The sequence below is a fragment of the Castor canadensis genome, chromosome 4 (genome assembly GCF_047511655.1).
Source record: "Castor canadensis chromosome 4, mCasCan1.hap1v2, whole genome shotgun sequence".
NCBI classification, from domain to species: Eukaryota; Metazoa; Chordata; class Mammalia; order Rodentia; family Castoridae; genus Castor; species Castor canadensis.
The window spans coordinates 88,533,228-88,551,284 of NC_133389.1; the positions used below are offsets into that span (position 1 = coordinate 88,533,228).

Consider the following 18,057-nt stretch of genomic DNA (forward strand, 5'->3'; position numbering starts at 1 on the left):
GCCCGAAGAGGCATAGCCCCTCATATCCACAGGCTAATAAAGGAAGGAGTACTGCGGCCTTGTCAGTCTGCCTGGAATACTCCTCTGCTCCCCATCCGAAAGCCGGGAAGCGGGGACTATAGGCCTGTGCAAGACCTGCGAAAGGTAAACGAGCGGACGGAGGACATTCATCCCACCGTTCCGAATCCCTATACCTTGCTCAGCCACCTACCCCCCTCGCAAGTATGGTATACAACCCTTGATTTGAAAGATGTTTTCTTCAGCATTCCATTGTCAGAAATTAGTCAGCCGCTATTTGCTTTCGAATGGCAAGAAGATGGGGGCCAATCCGGACAGCTCACTTGGACCAGACTGCTGCAAGGATTTAAAAACTCTCCCACCCTGTTTAATGAGGCCCTGAGCCAGGACCTGGAACCTTTTCATCGGAGCCACCCACGAGTCACTCTATTACAGTATGTTGATGACTTACTGTTAGCGGCAGAAACCCGAGAGGAGTGCATCAAGGCTACTGAACACCTGCTAACGGAATTAGGTGAGCTGGGGTATCGGGCAAGTGCCAAGAAAACTCACATCTGTAAAAGGTCAGTGACATATTTGGGTTATCGGATTGCAGATGGGGCAAGATGGCTGACTGATGCCATGAAACAGACTATTCTGGCTATCCCATCCCCGACATCCACTAGGGGGGTGAGAGAATTCCTGGGCTCCGCGGGGTTCTGTAGACTCTGGATTCCAGGATTTGCGGAAATAGCCAGACCCCTATATGAGGCCACCAAAGAAGCTCCAGATTGGAGTTGGGGAGAGAGAGAACAACAGGCCTTTGATCAGCTAAAAGACGCTCTTTTACAGGCCCCTGCCTTAGCCTTGCCAGATCCTACAAGACCATTCACTCTGTTTGTAGATGAGAAAAACGGGGTAGCCAAAGGAGTCTTGACCCAACAGCTAGGTCCCTGGAAGAGACCAGTGGCATACTTTTCCAAGAAATTAGACGCAGTAGCGGCAGGATGGCCCCCCTGCCTCCGCATCATAGCGGCCATTGCCGTGCTGGTGAGAGAAGCCGATAAACTAACCTTTGGACAGGCCCTCTGGGTAACGGCCCCTCACCCGGTGGAGGGAATCCTTAAACAACCCCCTGGGAAATGGATGACGAATGCCAGGCTCACCCACTACCAGGGGCTCTTGTTGGATTCCCCTCAGATCACATTCACAGATCCCGTAATCCTGAACCCTGCCACCTTGTTGCCTAACCCGGAACTGCAGACACCTGTCCATAACTGCAAAGAATTCCTCTCCGAAGTTACACAGGTACGGGCTGACCTAAAGGATACCCCCCTGTCCGGCTGCAAATTAAACTGGTACACGGATGGAAGCAGTTTTTTCCAAGATGGAGCCCAAAGGGCAGGGGCAGCTGTAGTCGACCAAGAAGGAAATACGGTATGGAGCAGCGCCCTCCCACCCGGAACATCAGCCCAAAAAGCGGAATTAATTGCCTTGGCAGAGGCCCTGGAGAGGGCAAAAGGAAAGCGAGTCAATATCTACACCGATAGCCGCTATGCTTTCGGTACCATCCATGTCCACGGGGCCATCTATCGCGAAAGAGGATTCCGCACAGCAGAAGGAAAACATCTAAAGAACCTAGCCGAAGTCCAGCGTCTATTAATGGCAGTGGAAAAACCGAAGGCAGTGGCAGTGATGTATGTCCCAGGCCACCAGTCTGCCAAGACGCCGGAAGCTGTCGGTAACAACAGAGCAGATCAAGAAGCAAAGAGAGTAGCAATGGTGAGTCCTCCCATGGAGACAGGGCAACCTTCCACAGTTGCGGCGATAGACATGCCAGTCCCAGAGCTCCCTCCGCTACCCCCCTCCCCCGACCAGAATACTCCACAGAGGATTTCACTTGGATGAGAGCCCACTCCCCCTTTAGAGAAGGGGAAGACGGATGGAAAAGCGACTTGGAAGGCAAGTTAATTCTGCCTGAAAAACTCGGACGATTCCTGTTGGCTAACTTACATAAGTCCACCCATTTGGGGCGGAGAAAATTACTAGACTTGTTGACATCTGCGCAGCTCCAATTTCCGAACCAGACCATAGCAGTCCGCCAAATTGTGGAAGATTGTGCCAGCTGCACAATCATGAAACCAGGACGAAGGGAGGGGCACCATACAGGTACTCGGGAACGGGGGAGGGCTCCGGGAAGAAGTTGGGAAGTGGATTTTACTGAGGTAAAACCAGGAAAGTTTGGGTACAAATATTTGCTGGTATTCATAGATACCTTTTCAGGCTGGGTGGAGGCTTTTCCTACAAAGAAGGAGACGAGTCAGGTAGTGGCAAAGGCTTTGCTAGAGGAAATCATACCCAGATATGGGGTGCCCGAGGCAATTGGGTCAGATAACGGTCCGGCTTTTGTTAGTAAAGTCCTGCAGGGACTAGCCCAGACTATGGGGGCCAATTGGAAGCTACATTGTGAATATAACCCCCAGAGCTCAGGGCAAGTAGAAAGGATGAATAGGACACTAAAGGAGACTTTAGCCAAATTGGCCCTGGAGACTGGCGGTGATTGGGTGATGCTCCTTCCCTTGGCCATCTTCCGAGTCCGGAACTCCCCCTATGTCCATGGGCTAACTCCCTTTGAGATCCTGTATGGGGCTCCACCCCCCATGATTCAGAGGACCTTAAGCCCAGAACTAGGTGATCTGGCCCCAAATTACCTGACCATGTTGCAGGCTTTAGCTAAAGTGCAACAACGGATTTGGCCCTTAATTCAAGCATACCACGCTGTTAAGAGGGACCCGGCTCCGGAACATGGCATAGTCCCGGGTGACATGGTATGGGTTAAAAGGCATCAGTCCAAAACCCTAGAGCCTAGATGGAAAGGACCTTATGTTGTACTGTTTACTACCCCTACCGCCCTCAAGGTCGACGGGATTGCAGCATGGGTACACCATTCCCATGTAAGACGGGCTCACCCTCAGGAGAAAAAACAGGAAAATTGGTCCGCACGGAAGCATCCAACAAACCCACTCAAGCTCCGGCTGATACGGGATGCTCCGAAAAACGAGAACACTCCAGATGCTCCGCAGCCCTCCTAGAATGGGATTATCACCTGGGTCCACTACACCCACATCAGACCGGCAGATCCGGTAGCTATGAAGAAAGGCTTCCTGCCAACAAGAAGGGTGTCCCACCACAAGGAAAATTTTTTCAAACTCAAACTTCATACTGGACCTCGGTAACTTTATTCCTTTTTCTAACCCTGTCCACCACTTGCTGGGGGCATACAAATCCACATCAACCTTTTAACCTGACCTGGATGATTGTAGATATATCCACAGGAGACATTCTTAACCAGACCTCCAAGGTGACCCCTCCCAGCACCTGGTTCCCAGAATTATACTTTGACTTAAGGGCCTTATTCACTGGCAGGGGACAATGGGATTTGCGCCAAAGTTACTTCTATGTCTGCCCCGCTCCCCAACCCAACCACAGAAAAAAATGTGGAGGAATCGCAGACTATTATTGTAAGTCATGGGGTTGTGAGAGCTCAGGGGATATATGGTGGCCACCCCCCAAACAGGGGGACCTTATTCAATTAAGTAGAGTCTCTCAATCTGGCATTACATACCACCAACCTAGACCTATAAATAAGGGATGCCCAACTCCCCCCAATTGTAATCCCATTATGATAAATTTCACTGATTTAGGAAAAAAGGCAACGAATTGGGAATTGGGTAAATCCTGGGGAGTCAGACTCTACAAAACAAATCATCCAGGAGCCCTTTTTACTTTGCGGCGTGTGCAACAACCAGTCTCTACTCTAACAATAGGCCCTAATAAGGTACTTAGGCCACCCTATGTAAAGCCACCTCCCCGACCTTCCACAGCTCATCATCTTCCCTCAACCATAGCCCGGGCTAATGTTACAACTCCAAGACCATCAGAAACCAGCCCTCCCCTGGTGAGGCCCAGTCTCATGACCGGATCTAAAGACCCCCTCTGGGAGCTAGTGGGTGCTGCCTTCCTGACGTTAAACCACACCAACCCTAACATGACTAACTCCTGTTGGTTATGTTATGATGTGAGGCCCCCATTCTATGAGACAATAGGGCTAAACACCACTCACGATACCTCATCTGAGGAAAATCCTACTCAATGTTCCTGGGGAGACCGTAAGAGAGGTCTGACCATACAGCAGGTAAGCGGCCAAGGAACCTGCTTAGGAAAAGTGCCAAAGAACAGACGGGACTTATGTAATGTTATTAACGCCAGTTCTACCTGGGAAAATGCTATTAAATGGGTAATTCCAAAGGACAATGGGTGGTGGCTATGCTCGCGGTCTGGACTCACCCCGTGCCTATCAACTAAGGTGTTTAACAGCTCTAAAGAATTCTGTGTTATAGTGACTGTGCTGCCCCGCATCCTCTATCATTCGGAAGAGAGTCTATATTCATACTGGAATACAAAAATGGTTGAAAAAAGGAAAAAGAGAGAACCTATTTCCACAGTAACTATTGCTACCCTACTCAGCCTAGGGTTAGCGGGAGCAGGAACCGGCATAGCTTCTTTGGCCACCCAGCAGAAAGGGATGTCTTCGCTGCGTGCAGCCATAGATGAAGATATAGAGAGAATAGAAACCTCCATTAGCCACCTAGAAAAATCCCTCACTTCCCTGTCTGAGGTAGTACTTCAAAACCGACGAGGTCTGGACTTGTTGTTCCTCCAAAAGGGGGGACTATGTGTTGCTCTAGGGGAAGAATGTTGTTTTTACGCTGACCATACCGGAGTTGTTCGTGACTCCATGTCTAAACTTCGAAAGAGCCTGGAACAAAGAAAACGAGAAAAAGAGGCCGGGGAAAGCTGGTTCGAGTCTTGGTTTAACCAGTCCCCATGGTTGGCTACCCTTTTATCTGCATTGGCAGGGCCAATAATAATCATCCTATTACTTGTTACCATAGGACCCTGGATTCTAAACCAACTTATGACTTTTGTCAAAAGTCGAATTAATACTATCCAACTTCTGGTCCTCCGCCAACAATATCAGGCTCTTCATCCCCTTGAGAATGATTCCTCAATTTAGGCCGTAAGAAAAGGGGGGAATGAAAGGAATAGGAGGTCTCAGCGGGCCCCAACCCCCTTGTTGGAGAAACCAGTACCAAACACCCCATGTAGATAAGATAAGCAATGCAGCAGGGCTCAGTTAGGGCATATAGAATGTGGGGAATGTGAGCGGGGGGTACACGCAAGATGTGAAGTACGTGCAAGATGTGAGGTACGCGCAAGATGTGCTCTGCCTGCTTGCCCAATGTTGATAACGAAAATATGCATGCCACCGCGGTCTATATAAGATTTCCCCTAAAGAGGCTCAGGGTCGTGTTTTCCTAACCGGTCCTGCGTGTCCGTGTGGGAGCTCGACCCTGGCTAGCCAGCCCAATAAACTCTGCTTTGTTGATTGCATTCACGCCTGGCTCTCTGTCTCTCCGGGGAATAGGATTCCGGGTCCTAACAACTTCATCCAAACAAAATAGCTGTATGGATAAAGGAGTTTTAGCTCTATTGTATGGATAACACAAACAAATCTAATGGACATACATAGAACACACACACACACACACACACAAATAGAGAACATGTAACATTTGGGACATTTATGAAAATTGACCATGTCTTACACTACAAAGTAGGTCTAGGGGCATAGCTCAGTGGTAGAGCACTTGGCTAGCATGTGTGAAGCCCTGAGTTCAATCCCCAGCATTGCAGAAAACAAACAAACTAAAACAAACTCTATGTTTCCCGGGTTCCCTTGGGCTCTGGATATCCTGGTGGGCTCTGGATATCCCGGTGGGCTCTGCCAGTGGGAAACACTGATAGCACAGAGTTTGAAATGGGGAGGCATAGGAGGGAAAGCAGGGCATTCCCAAACTAGTGTAACTGCCACTCGTGGCAAACAGCTTCTGTTGGGCAATTCACACCTTGGCTCTGATTCATTACAGATGACCCCATCTCCAAGCTCAGGTAAGACCACTTCCTTCCATTGTCCAGAGTGGTAATGGCTTCCTGCCTTTGCTTATCTCTGAATTGCCTCAGTACCCTCTGTTATCGTCTCAGTTTCTCCATTATCCATTGAATGAATTCTTTGTTTTATATTTGCCTTCAGTTGAATATATATACGCACAAATATACATATATATATAATACATTATATGTAATATACAATATTACAAGACTAATACAACCTCATATATTTAGAAATTATCTAAAATTTCAAGGATCAATATTTAGATAAGCAACACCGTAAACTACATATTAACATTTAGGATGGAGGTAGAATGCTCCTCACAGAGAAATTTATACCCCAAAAGACATCTCTGATTTTGAGCCTCCTTCTAATTTAGCTGACTTATTTATGTTATGTTCATTGATCTAACTTTTTTCCTTTTTTCCCACCAATTCTGTATTATTCCTTGATTTTTGAAGCATCTATAGACTTGTTAGGAGCTCCACTTGGATGACTCACTTACTCTTGAAAACAATCCCTTACACCTGCCTCATTAACCTTATGCTGGCAGACAAACTGAAATTCTCTTAACTGCCTTTACCATGTTCATGATTGGAAACTGTACATCTCCATTTTGCATTTTTGAAATACCTCATTTAATGTGGCTAAAACCAAATTTCTCATCTCTCTCCCCTATCTCTAGAGTCTGTTGTTCCTCTGACACCATCACTTTCCCAAACAACCTTGCTTGAAAACTCAGACACCCTCAGGGTGGTGATGGCATCTCTTTCCTCATAATCCATTTATTTCAAGCATAGAGCCCGACATGTAATAGCTATGCAGTAAATATTTTTTGAGTGATTGTAAGACTTCTTCCTCTTTCTAATTCCATACCCCTTTTATTTTTTCACTCTGCAATAGTCTCCCAAGTCAGTTCTTTTCCTTCTATTTCCGTTATGATTAGTCATCTTGGCCACTCACCTGGAGAGGCAGTGGAGGGCTGTACCTCAGAGTTAAATTATAACTAATCCACTGATTGTATTTAATGAGACTTGAGTTAAAGGCAAAATGTTTCCTAGTTAGTAAGAACAGAGAGACCTGACTGCAATGTTCTTAATGCTATTAACATAATTGAGGGGAAAAAATGTGTAGATCAGATGGGGCATTGGTATGCAGAAAACACAGCCAAGGTTAATTCCGGCAATCAAGTTTGTTCAGAATGGCTTCCTGTTGCGATTATTTTGTTGGATTTAACTGCTGTAGAACCAGACATAACCAACCTCTCAATTTCTGGCAATCCCTCAACTGTTCTGTTAATTATCCAGGCTCAAAATGCACGTGTTGTTGACTTTTGTTCACTTCTATTCCTCATATCTACTTGGAGTCTTTTGTACACTTACTGTTTCCCTTGTTTCTCTCTTTTTAACACTTCCTCCTGGCCAGCCATAATTTATCAGGTACTCATTAAAACACACCTAGATTAGTCCTTTGATTAGATTTCTTTGCCTCTTCCTGTCTCTCCTGGGAGTTCTGCCCACTGCCACCAAGCTCCTTGTGCTTGGTGCTGCCTTCCACCCAGCAGCATATAAAGATTTCTGCAGCCTTCCATCCTGATTTTTAAAACAGACTCCACTTTCTGATATCCCTGGGTTCCCACCCCGCCTCTGATAAACATCACGGTGGGGCACAGTCAGGAGTTCTCTGCTTTCCTTTGAAAAGATTATGGTCATACTTGCCACTCCCCTACCAGGTTTTGCAGTCACAACATCCAAATCAGAGCCATACTTTATAAAGTCCCATTTCCTCCTTCAGTCCTTTGCTGATAAGCCTGGCTTACTCTGATTCCTTCCCTGACTTTCTTCAGGCCCAAAGACATTGAGGAGAGGTGGATTCACCATGAAACTAATGAGGCTTTTCACTTGATGACCCTTTGTTTAAACAGTTCCAAAACTGTGGGCCTAATTTTTATTTATAATTTGGTATTTTTTTCTTAAAGAAGTTCCTCTAAATTGTAAAAGTCTCAATTCCTCTGAAGCAGGATTTGCCCTTAATGGAGGCATTTAATTATATTATTTTTGTGAAGTATTTTCTAAGTGGCTAATGTATAACAAGCTTGTTTTCTCAATGTATTATGAGCTTCCTGCTACAATATAATGCTGCCTGGTGTGGTGGATAAAAGTGTTGCAGTGGAGTCCCAAAGACCTACATCCAAAGATCACTTCTATCATTTCCTAGATATGGCATTTGGGAAAACATTTTTTTAAACTGATGAGCCTCAGCTTTCTCATCTGTTAAATGGGAACGATTATGGTAAAAATCTCATTGTGACTTTTGGAGGCCTAATGTATTTTTGCCTTCATGGGCCCCTTTCTCCACAAAAAGAAAAGATTACAAATTATATTTTGTGACTGTGTTGATATAAAGGCTAAGACAATTTAGGAAGCATTATGTCCCTTTTTTCTCTTTTCTAATCCTAAAGGAAATGAAGATTGTTTCATATGCCCCCCTAAAAATATCATAGGTCCTATGCATTGTCCCTTGCAAGCTTGATGGGTAAACTTATGCTGATGAAAGTCCATACAGCAAAGGCTGGTAAGCAATAAATGAGATAATGTGCATAAAACACTTCATGAAGTCCTTGAAACGTATTAGGTGTTCATTGGATGTTGGCCATTATTTTTGTTGATATTATATGCCCCTCTCATCTCCTTCATGAATAACAGAATATAAATACTTCTAAATTAATTTAAATAGAACATATTTATAGTAATGGAAGTTGGGAAACAGAGATATCACTTCCTTGTAATATAATACCAGTTAAAGAATGACTACTTTATAGAGTTGGTACCCATTCTGTATCTACAAGTATTTATTACCTGCTGAGTAGGTACTCACTCACCTCCAACTTGAACTTCCCAGCAGCAGAGGTTCTTTTTTTTTGTTTTGTGGGGTTTGAACTCAGGGCCTACACCTCAAGCCATTCCACCAGCCCTTTTTTGTGGTGAGGTTTTTTGGAGATAGGGTCTTGCAAACTGTTTGCCCGGGCTAGCTTCAATCTGAGATCCTCCTGATCGCTGCTTCTTGAATAACTAGGATTATAGGCACTCAGCCCAGTAGAGGTTCTTAAACACTAGAGTCTCAGGCTCCATCCAAGAGATTCTGGTTCAGTAGCTGTGGTGGGCAACCTAAAAATTTGGATTTTTTAAAAATCTTATTCCCAAGCTGATTTTGAAAAGCAGCTGGATTTGATGGAATTACCATCCTGGGAAACTAGTCCAGGTCAGTGGTGCTAAAAGAATGACATAGAGGGCCTTTAGCTAACCTCTTCCCAAACTCCCAGTCCCTGCAAATAGCACCGGGTGCCTGCTATGCAAATTGCACCCCCTACAGTTCTGTAGAACGGTAATTCTGGAGCAGCTGGCAGAACAGACAGAACCATCTTTAGTCCTCAAGGAACTTGCAGGATGTGTATCAACCCCAAGCCAGGAGAGCATACAGTAAGGACTGAGTGAACACTTCAGACATTGAGCATTCATTCAGATGAAGCATTCACTGTGGGCTGAGTTTTAGGGGAAGGCCTCATAGTAAAGAGTAACTTGAGTTGAATCATGGAAGAAGATGGACTCTGAAATGTATAGGAAAAGAAGAATAAGGGACAGTGAACCCAGGGCTAAAACTAGCTTTGCCATTTACTAGCTGGGTGTCTTTGAAAATTAAGATATGAAAAAAATATAAACCAATCATCTTCTATTCTAAACAAAACAAATCTAGTATGAGGATATTAATAATTGCAAGTATACAATTCAAGACAAAAAGCATTATTGAAAATAAAAAGGACTCGGTGAGATGGCATACACTTGTAGTCCCAGCTACCTAGAAGGCTGAGACAGGAGAATCACGAGCCCAGGGGCCAACCTTGCAATAGAACAAGAGCTCCCCTCTTAAGAAAAATGAGACTAATGAGGAATACAACACTACAATAAGGAATAGTTCAACCAGGAGGATAGAATAATCATGTACTGTGTGCACTCAAAAATTAAACTATGTTAATCCACCAACTGGGAGAATTAGCACATCTTTTTCAGACAGCAATGAATAACACATTTATAACAGTGGTAGAATGCTTGGCTAGCAAACATGAAACCCTGAATTCAAATCTCAGTACTGCACCAAAAATTAAAAATAAATTAAAACATTAAAAAGAATAAAGAAAAAAATAAAAAGAATAAAGAATAATTTGAATAAGTATGGGTGTCTGAGGCACAGAGCAATGAAATAACTTGACAAAGTTCAAGGATCTAGTGACAGTGCTGGGATTCAAACCCATTGCTTGCCCTCTACTGAAGTGGTGTTTAGAATAATAGAATAGTAAAATGTATTTTTTTTTATTTTGGCAGCACTGAGGTTTGAACTCAGGGCCTGACAGTAGCTAGGCAGGCGTGCTACCACTTGAGCTACTCCACCAGCCCTAGAATGTATTTCCATAAAACACACATTAAAGATACATTAACTAGACCTTCAATATTCGGTTTTAGAAGTCAAAAAAGAAAGAATAAACTCTAAAAAGAAAGAAAAAAGTACAAATAAGAATAGAAATAGGTGCAGTTGAAAATGCATAAACAAAAGTCAACATCAGAAGCTGGCTCTTTGAAAATCTTAATAAAATAGATAAAAACTTCTTAAAATATGAATACAGAAGGAGGAGATATAGCTTAGCCAGCAGAGCCCTTGCCTATTATTCATGATGACCTGCATTCTATCCCCAGCACCACCAAACCAAACCAAACCAAGCCAAACAAAATAATCAATGGAAAGAGAAATTTAGAGAGTGAAAATAGTAGAGAAACAGAGAGATGAACAAAGACTTAGGCCTAATGACAGATATACAAGAGATTTTAAAGATTATAAATTGATAGCAGAAAGAACTTTTTGCCTATATATTTAAAAACTTAAAAAGGAAGATTATTATTTCCCAGAAAAACAAAAATTACCAAAATTTGCCAAGAAATAAAAACCCAATAAAACAATACCCAATAAAAAAATGAAAAGCAATCAAAAACCTCCAGCGCTCTCTACTTACAAAGGTAGAGGGTACAGACAATTTTACTGTAATAATGAAAAGTTTTCAGAGATTTAAAGAACAAGAAGAAAGAGAAGGAGGAACAAATTCACTTTATGAAGTTTTAATGACTTGACACCAAGATGGAACTAGGACAACACAGGAAAAGGGGATAAAGAAGAAAACTTCTGAATAAATTATTAGCAAGCAGACCTATTTTCTGAGTCCCAGTGAAATCTGTTTGCCACTTGAAAGTAGACAGAGAGCAAAATGGAATTCTTCATTCAGTGAGACTGCTGGGTCCTCCTTACTGCCCAGTTTTCCAGCTTAGGAAGGAGAAGCATTCCCCAAATGCAAGGATAATCATTTTAATGGGATTATTCTATGGCCTGAGGAAATAAGATCTGTTGTTCCAATGCCATTAGCATTGAGATTTTGCTGTTCTTGAACTTGGGTGAGATGGAATATCTTATTACCCTGGTCACAAGGATGCCGTAAATCAGTAACACAAGAATGGTTGATTATTACCAGGTTATGTGACGCTACAAGAATTTTCTTGGAATTCTTGGCTCCAGTCTTCTATAGTAAACCTTCAACTAGATTAGCTGGTGCTCAACAGTAAGATTTTTGGTTTCTTTTGGTTAACTTTTATTCCTCCTCCTTTATTATATACTTTATTATTTCGATTTTTGTAGTCAGTAATTGGCTAAATAGAATGTTCACAGAAGGTACTTGCAGGGTATCTTTTGTAACTTGCAAAGAAAAGCAGGGACAGGATGGAAAAAAGGAAGAGGACCAAGGCATATAACTACCTCTCTTTGCAGTCATCTCTTGGTATCTACTGCAAATTGGTTCCAGGACCCCCAGCAGGTTCTCAAAACTTTTGTGTAAAATGATATATAATTTATATATAATATACACACACCCCTCATATAATTTAAATCATTTCTAGTTACTTATAATGTCTATTACATGTAAATGCTATATAAATAATTGTTAGACTGTGTTGTTTAGGAAATGATGACAAGAAAAAAATCTATATATGATTAGTACAGGTTCAAGGTTTTTTCAAACATTTTCAACACAGTTGGTTGGATGCATTGCTACAGAACCCATGGATATGGAGGGTAGCTGTACCACAATGTACTCATTCATAGTATGGAGAACTTTGAGGATTAAATTAGATAATGCATATCAGGTAGTTAGCACTTTGCCTGCCACAAGTTTGGCATCCGATAAGTGCCAGCTATTACCATAGGACAAAGTGCTTAACTCAATATTAGTGTTCAAAAAATGATAACTAGAATTGGGGGTACAGCTAAAAGATAGAGCACTTGTCTAGCATGCTTGAGACCCTGGGTTTGGGTAATGGGGAAAAAATGTAGCCTTAAGATCACAAAAGACAGCAAGAGAATGGTAGGCATTCTTCCTATCCATGTTTATATTTTTTATTTTGCTTATTATTTTTTATGCTTTGCAAGTTTTCTTTACCTTTTTTTGCATTGAGATCTTGCAGTTGGTTCTTTGTTTTTTTTTTTTTAAGATGGGGTGAAGAGGAAGAAGGGGAATGGAAATATCATGGAGGGGATGAACTTGTTCAAGGTATACTGTGTGCGTATATGGAATTATCACAATGAAATCCCTTTATATTATTAATGTATGATCACTCAAAAATAAAATTTAGCTGCTGGAGTGGCTCAAGCAGTAAGAGAACCTACCTAGCAAGCATGAGGCCCTGAGTTCAAACCCCAGTGCCACCAAAAAAAAGATAACTGATCAAAAATAAAATTTAAAGAGTGAAAAAAAAGAATATGTTAGACATTTATAAAATTAGGGAAAGTATCCCGATTGACTATTTTCATGGTAAAGAAAATTTAAGGCCAGGCACCAGTGACTTGTGCCTGTAGACCTAGCTACTTGGAAGGCTGAGGTCAATCAGGAGGATCATGGTTTGAGGCCAGCCCAGGCAAATAGTGCAGGAGACCCCCATCTCCAAAATAACCAGAGCAAAATGGACCGGAGGAGTGGCTCAAGTGGTAGAGTGCCTGCTTTGCAAGTGCAAAGTCCTGAGTTCAGACCCCCGTCCCACCAAATGAAAAAAGAAAAGAATATTTAAATACTCATGTATTATTAAAGTGGCTAATTAAAATAAAACATTTTATTGTATTTTATTTTAAATAAAACATTTTAGAAAGCAAAAAACAAAACAAAACAAGAAAACAAGGGATAGGCCTAAATTGAGGAACATTCTTTGAACTAAACTCTTTAAAAATGTTAATATCATGACAACCAAGAAAGACTGCAAAACTATTAATGCTAATTTCCTGATATTGATAATTGAATATTCACTAATAAGCCTAAAATTATAATAAAGTAGTGAGTTACTAAATATATGTTGACAATGTAGAAACACTATAATCCATGGCTAACAGATATCAGTGAAAGATAATTTGGCAATACCTTTTTTAAATTTGCTTTTATTTTTTTTTTCAGACAGAGTCTTACTCTGTAGCCCCAGCTTTCAGACATGAAATCTTCCTGCCTCAGCCACCTAAATGCTGGGATTACAGGTATATAACACCATGTTTGGTTGGCAATACCTTTCAAAGGCAGAAATGCACATACCCTTAGATCAAAAATTCCTTCTAAGTAATAATCCAACAGAGATGGTTCCATATGTGTGAAATGAAATTTATATTTAAATCTACATCTACATATATATGTATACACCTAGCTTTGTTTATATACGTGTAATTTTATATACTGAGGGTGTATATTTGCAATGCACAGAACAGCTTTCTATTGATGCCTAAGAATGTTGAAAAAAATCACTGGTTTCAGAGAAGGGTCAGAGAAGTTGCTGTGAGACAGGGGTTGAGGGGAGGAAGCCTTACCTTGGTATGTCATCTTATGTTTTCTGTGTTTTGTGTAATATACAGGTATTATCCATTTAAAAAATTAAAGAATGAAGACAGAGTAGCATATTGGAGAGCAAATCCAAATCAATAGAAATAAGTGAACATTTGTTAATAACATGAGCACAAGCAGATGGGGAAAAGGAACTTGTACTGAACAATTCTCCAAATATAGAAATAATATGTATTCTTCCCTCCAAAGGCAGAAGAACAAGGGGATAGGAAACTAGAGAAAATCAGACAAATGTGGCATGTTCAAAAATCTGCTTTCAGCTCAAAGGTTATTATTTAATAGAGTTAGGATTATGTCATGACCCATTTCTTCTTTTTGCAAAATTCAAGTAAAGTCATTAATTTTATGATGTGTTGTTTAGTCTCTTTTCTGGGTTTCTAATAACATAATACCAAAGATTAGGTAAATAACAAGACTTTTTTTTTTTTTGAGGGGCTACATCCAGTGACAGCCCTTTTGGGGGCAGAGTTCCAGGGTGTTCAAGGAAATTAATTGCATGAACAGACGAATCTATTCATGATTAATCTAATTCCCACTTAAAGGCCGTATCTCATTATGAGACTTAAATTCCAACACAAGTTTTAGAGTGGACAAACCACAGCAAATATTAATTATACTTCAATTTTAGAAATAAATTAATTTTCAAGAAATTAAGAGTGATGATATATCCATAACATGGAATCTTCCTTATTGAGAAAAAGAAAGGGAGTATTAGAACTGGAAGTTGTGGCTCTGTGGAATAGTATGTGTTTACAATTTGTCAGGCCCTGGGTTTGAGCCCTAGTACGGGGGTGGGAGGTAGGAGGGAGAAGGGGGAGGTGAAGGAGAAAGAAAGAAAATACTGATACACACAACAACTTGGCTGCATCACAAAGGCATTATGCTAACTGAAAGAAGCTAATAACCAAAGATTATCTGTTGTAAGATCCCATTTATATGTCATCCTCAAGGGAAAAACGATAGTGGGGAAGAAAAAACTATTTTTCAGGGAGTAGGAGTGGATGATTATAAAGTGGTAACAATAGGAAATTTTTGGAAGGTGATGGAATTGTCCTGCTTCTTTATCATGGTGGTAATTGCATGGACCTAGACATGATTGAAATTCATAGAGCTATACATAAAAACCCCAAGTCTAATATGTAATAAATTTTTAAATAAAAAATTTGAACGGTATAAAACAAAATAGAGGCCATAATTTTGACACTTGTGTTTGTACATGAAGTCAATAAGATTTTGCTAAAGTTTTGACTTTTGAGCCACAATTTTCCTTTTCTCTTTCAGCACAGTAGCCCTAACCCTCTGCACACTTCTTTCAGAAAGAATAAGGAAGTAATCTGCCCTCATCCTCACAGGAATGTGGTGTCTCCACACAGTAAGTGTCCTCTCATGTGAAAGCACAAGCCAACCAGATGATGGTAGCCGGTCATGGCACACCCACTGATGCTTTTATGGTTCAGCATACCTGCGTGCTGGTATGAGGATGATTCAACAAAAGTGAAGACCCAGGGATTCTAGGGCAGCACTGGACTTGGGGAAGCAATTTTAGCAAAGGTTCCTTCCTTGTGGTGGCTTAGCAACTTCATTCATGTGAAGGCAGAGAGGAAAATTAAGTCAACGAGGCCTACTGAAGACAAGATGTGAAATGCCAGGTGACATCTCTGCTCCTGGTGATGACACTGAATAAGCAGCTTGATGACATATTACTCATTTTCCCTGCATCTCACCTAAGCAGACAAAAGTCAACTGTCTTCTTACATACACAGAATGGAGCAAAACACCAATCATTCATTTATTTCCCCTGCTGGTATGCTTGCATAGCCTGCTTATTTTATGCATTTGTACTAGACTTTAGAACCACAAAAAGTCATTTGTTATAGGGTAAGATGGGATGCTGGTTTGAATAATCCCTCCTCTGAGGAACCATCCTGTAAAAGAGGCTGTATAAGGTACTTCCTGGTTAGAAGGGAAGGCTCTGGAGTCAGATGTTTTTAATTTGAATCCTAGCTCTAAAATATACCAGCTGAGTGACCTTAGGGAAGTAACTAAACCTCTTTGGCTCCATTTTTTTTTCTATGATAGTTGTACATATTAAAGGGAATTCATGCCGGGCACTGTTGGCTTCCTGCTGTAATCCTAGCTACTCAGGAGGCAGAGATTAGGAGGATGGTGATTCGAAGCCAGCCCAAGCAAACCAGTACTGCAAAAAAAAAAAAAAAAGAGGAATTCATAACTGGTAATACAATTAAATCCAATAATACATATAACGCGCCTAGCACCAGATCGATGCTTAACACATATTCACGAGTGGCAGCTATTTTCCTTTGATAGTCTTTAATGCAATGCTCAAGTATCTGAGCAGAAAGAGGAGGGAGGGTACATAAAGGTGTTTAAATCCCCTTTGGTTCCCAGTTCCATTATTCTGCCTCCGGGCATATGCTTGGAAGACTCTGCCTGCTTCCCTGAAGGCGGGGGCCCTGTTCTCTTCAGTCCTTTGCTAATCTGCTAATCAATCTGGTAAACTAATTATCACAGACATATTAATGACCGTATTTGCCTTTTCTACACTTTGGTATTTTCCAAAGTGTGTTTCAGACTAGGGACAGCTGGGGTCACTCAGCAGCCTTCAGGTTGTCCCTGGATGAGCTGCCACCATCTAGTGGATGCACTTCTAGGTGGCTGAGGCTGCCTTGCTCCTGTTGCAGGGTCCCAAGCATAGATAGGACATCTATCTTCCTGCTTCCCTTCCTTAGCACTCCCTTCCCTCCAAGACTAGAGTGTGATAAAGGTCATTAAAGCTTTATAGGGATAGTGCCAATAAAGAACTTCAGGAGTGAGGCTCTGTCTGAAGAGGAATCATTAGAAAAGATCTGGGAGCCTTTGGACAGCCACTGCTTCCATTGGTGGTTAATTATCTATTACTTCCTCATAATCTTCAAGCTGCTGTCTTGTCACTTTTAGGAACTGGGGAAACAGTCCTATGAATATTTTTTTACCACATAATATGCATTTGGCTTGAAAATTTGAGCTTTATGTTTCTTATATAAATTATGAATAGAAAAACAAAAATCATCACTACTGCTTTCAGGACAGTTTATTGTGCAATAATGTATTATGTAGAAGAATATCACAAAAGTTGGAAATTTTAGTCCTAGAAGTGTTTCACACAACACACTGATAGTAATAAAAATGGAGTGATGGGGACCGAAGGTACAACTCAGTGGTAGAGCACTGCCCTATCATGTGCCAGGCCCTGGATTCAGTCCCCAGCACTATAAAAACAAACAAGCAAGAAAATAAAATGGAGCTATGAGTTAAAAACAAAAAAGAATCTGTAAGTCTCTTGAGTTTAATGAATATTTTATGTTACATGGCAAGGGAATTAAGGTTGCACATAAGATTAAGGTTTCTAAGAAGCTGACTTCAAGAAAAAGACATTAAAGTGGATTATCTTGGTGGGCCCAATGTAATGGCAAGGATACTTTAAAATAGAACAGGGAGACAGAGACTTAAAAACACTGCACTGCTATCTCTGAAGATGGAAGAAAGAGCCATAAGTCAAGGAAAGTAGAAGATGGAAAAGAAAAAAGGCAAGAAAACAGATTCTGCCCCAGAGCCTCCAGAAGAAACATGGTCCTTCCAAGCTCCTTGGTTTTAGCTTAGTGAGATCCAATTCAGGCTCCTGACCTCCAGAACTGTTAAGATAATAAATTTGCACTGTTAGGTTTCTAAGTTTGTGATAATATGTTTTAGCAGCAATAGAAAACTAATACACTATTGCTGAGACCTTATATCAGTAAAGACATAAAACTAGCTATAATTGAAAATATATATGAAAATACCTATAATTGTAAATATAAGTATCAAGTGTTTAGTGGACAAAGATAAGAGCGCCTTCTGCCCAGCACAGTCCGGATGCTGCTTGATGATGGAGTTTATGTGGGAATTGTAGTGAATCGCATTGTACGTTATCTGATGGTTATAGTAACACCATGAAGTAGTGATGATCTTCAATTTATAGAGGAAGAACTGAGGATGTAGTAAAGTAGTAGAGTGCTTGGCACATGCAAGGCCCTGGGTT

At 41.3% G+C, this 18,057-nt stretch overlaps 1 protein-coding gene across 5 annotated transcripts in view; it reads left to right on the forward strand.

The window, feature by feature from the left end:
* The window catches only part of LOC109699322 (MLV-related proviral Env polyprotein-like), a 55,845-nt gene extending 49,755 nt beyond the window's left edge, over nucleotides 1-6,090 (forward strand). For 4 of the 5 annotated variants that reach the window (XM_074070582.1, XM_074070583.1, XM_074070581.1 and 1 more), the window contains one exon: nucleotides 2,916-6,090. In XM_074070582.1, coding sequence (XP_073926683.1) covers nucleotides 2,916-5,074 — 2,159 coding nt within the window. In that variant the 3' untranslated portion in view covers nucleotides 5,075-6,090. The remainder of the gene's footprint in view (nucleotides 1-2,915) is intronic. The other variant, XM_074070585.1, reaches the window with a different exon arrangement.
* Nucleotides 6,091-18,057: the final 11,967 nt, after the last annotated feature.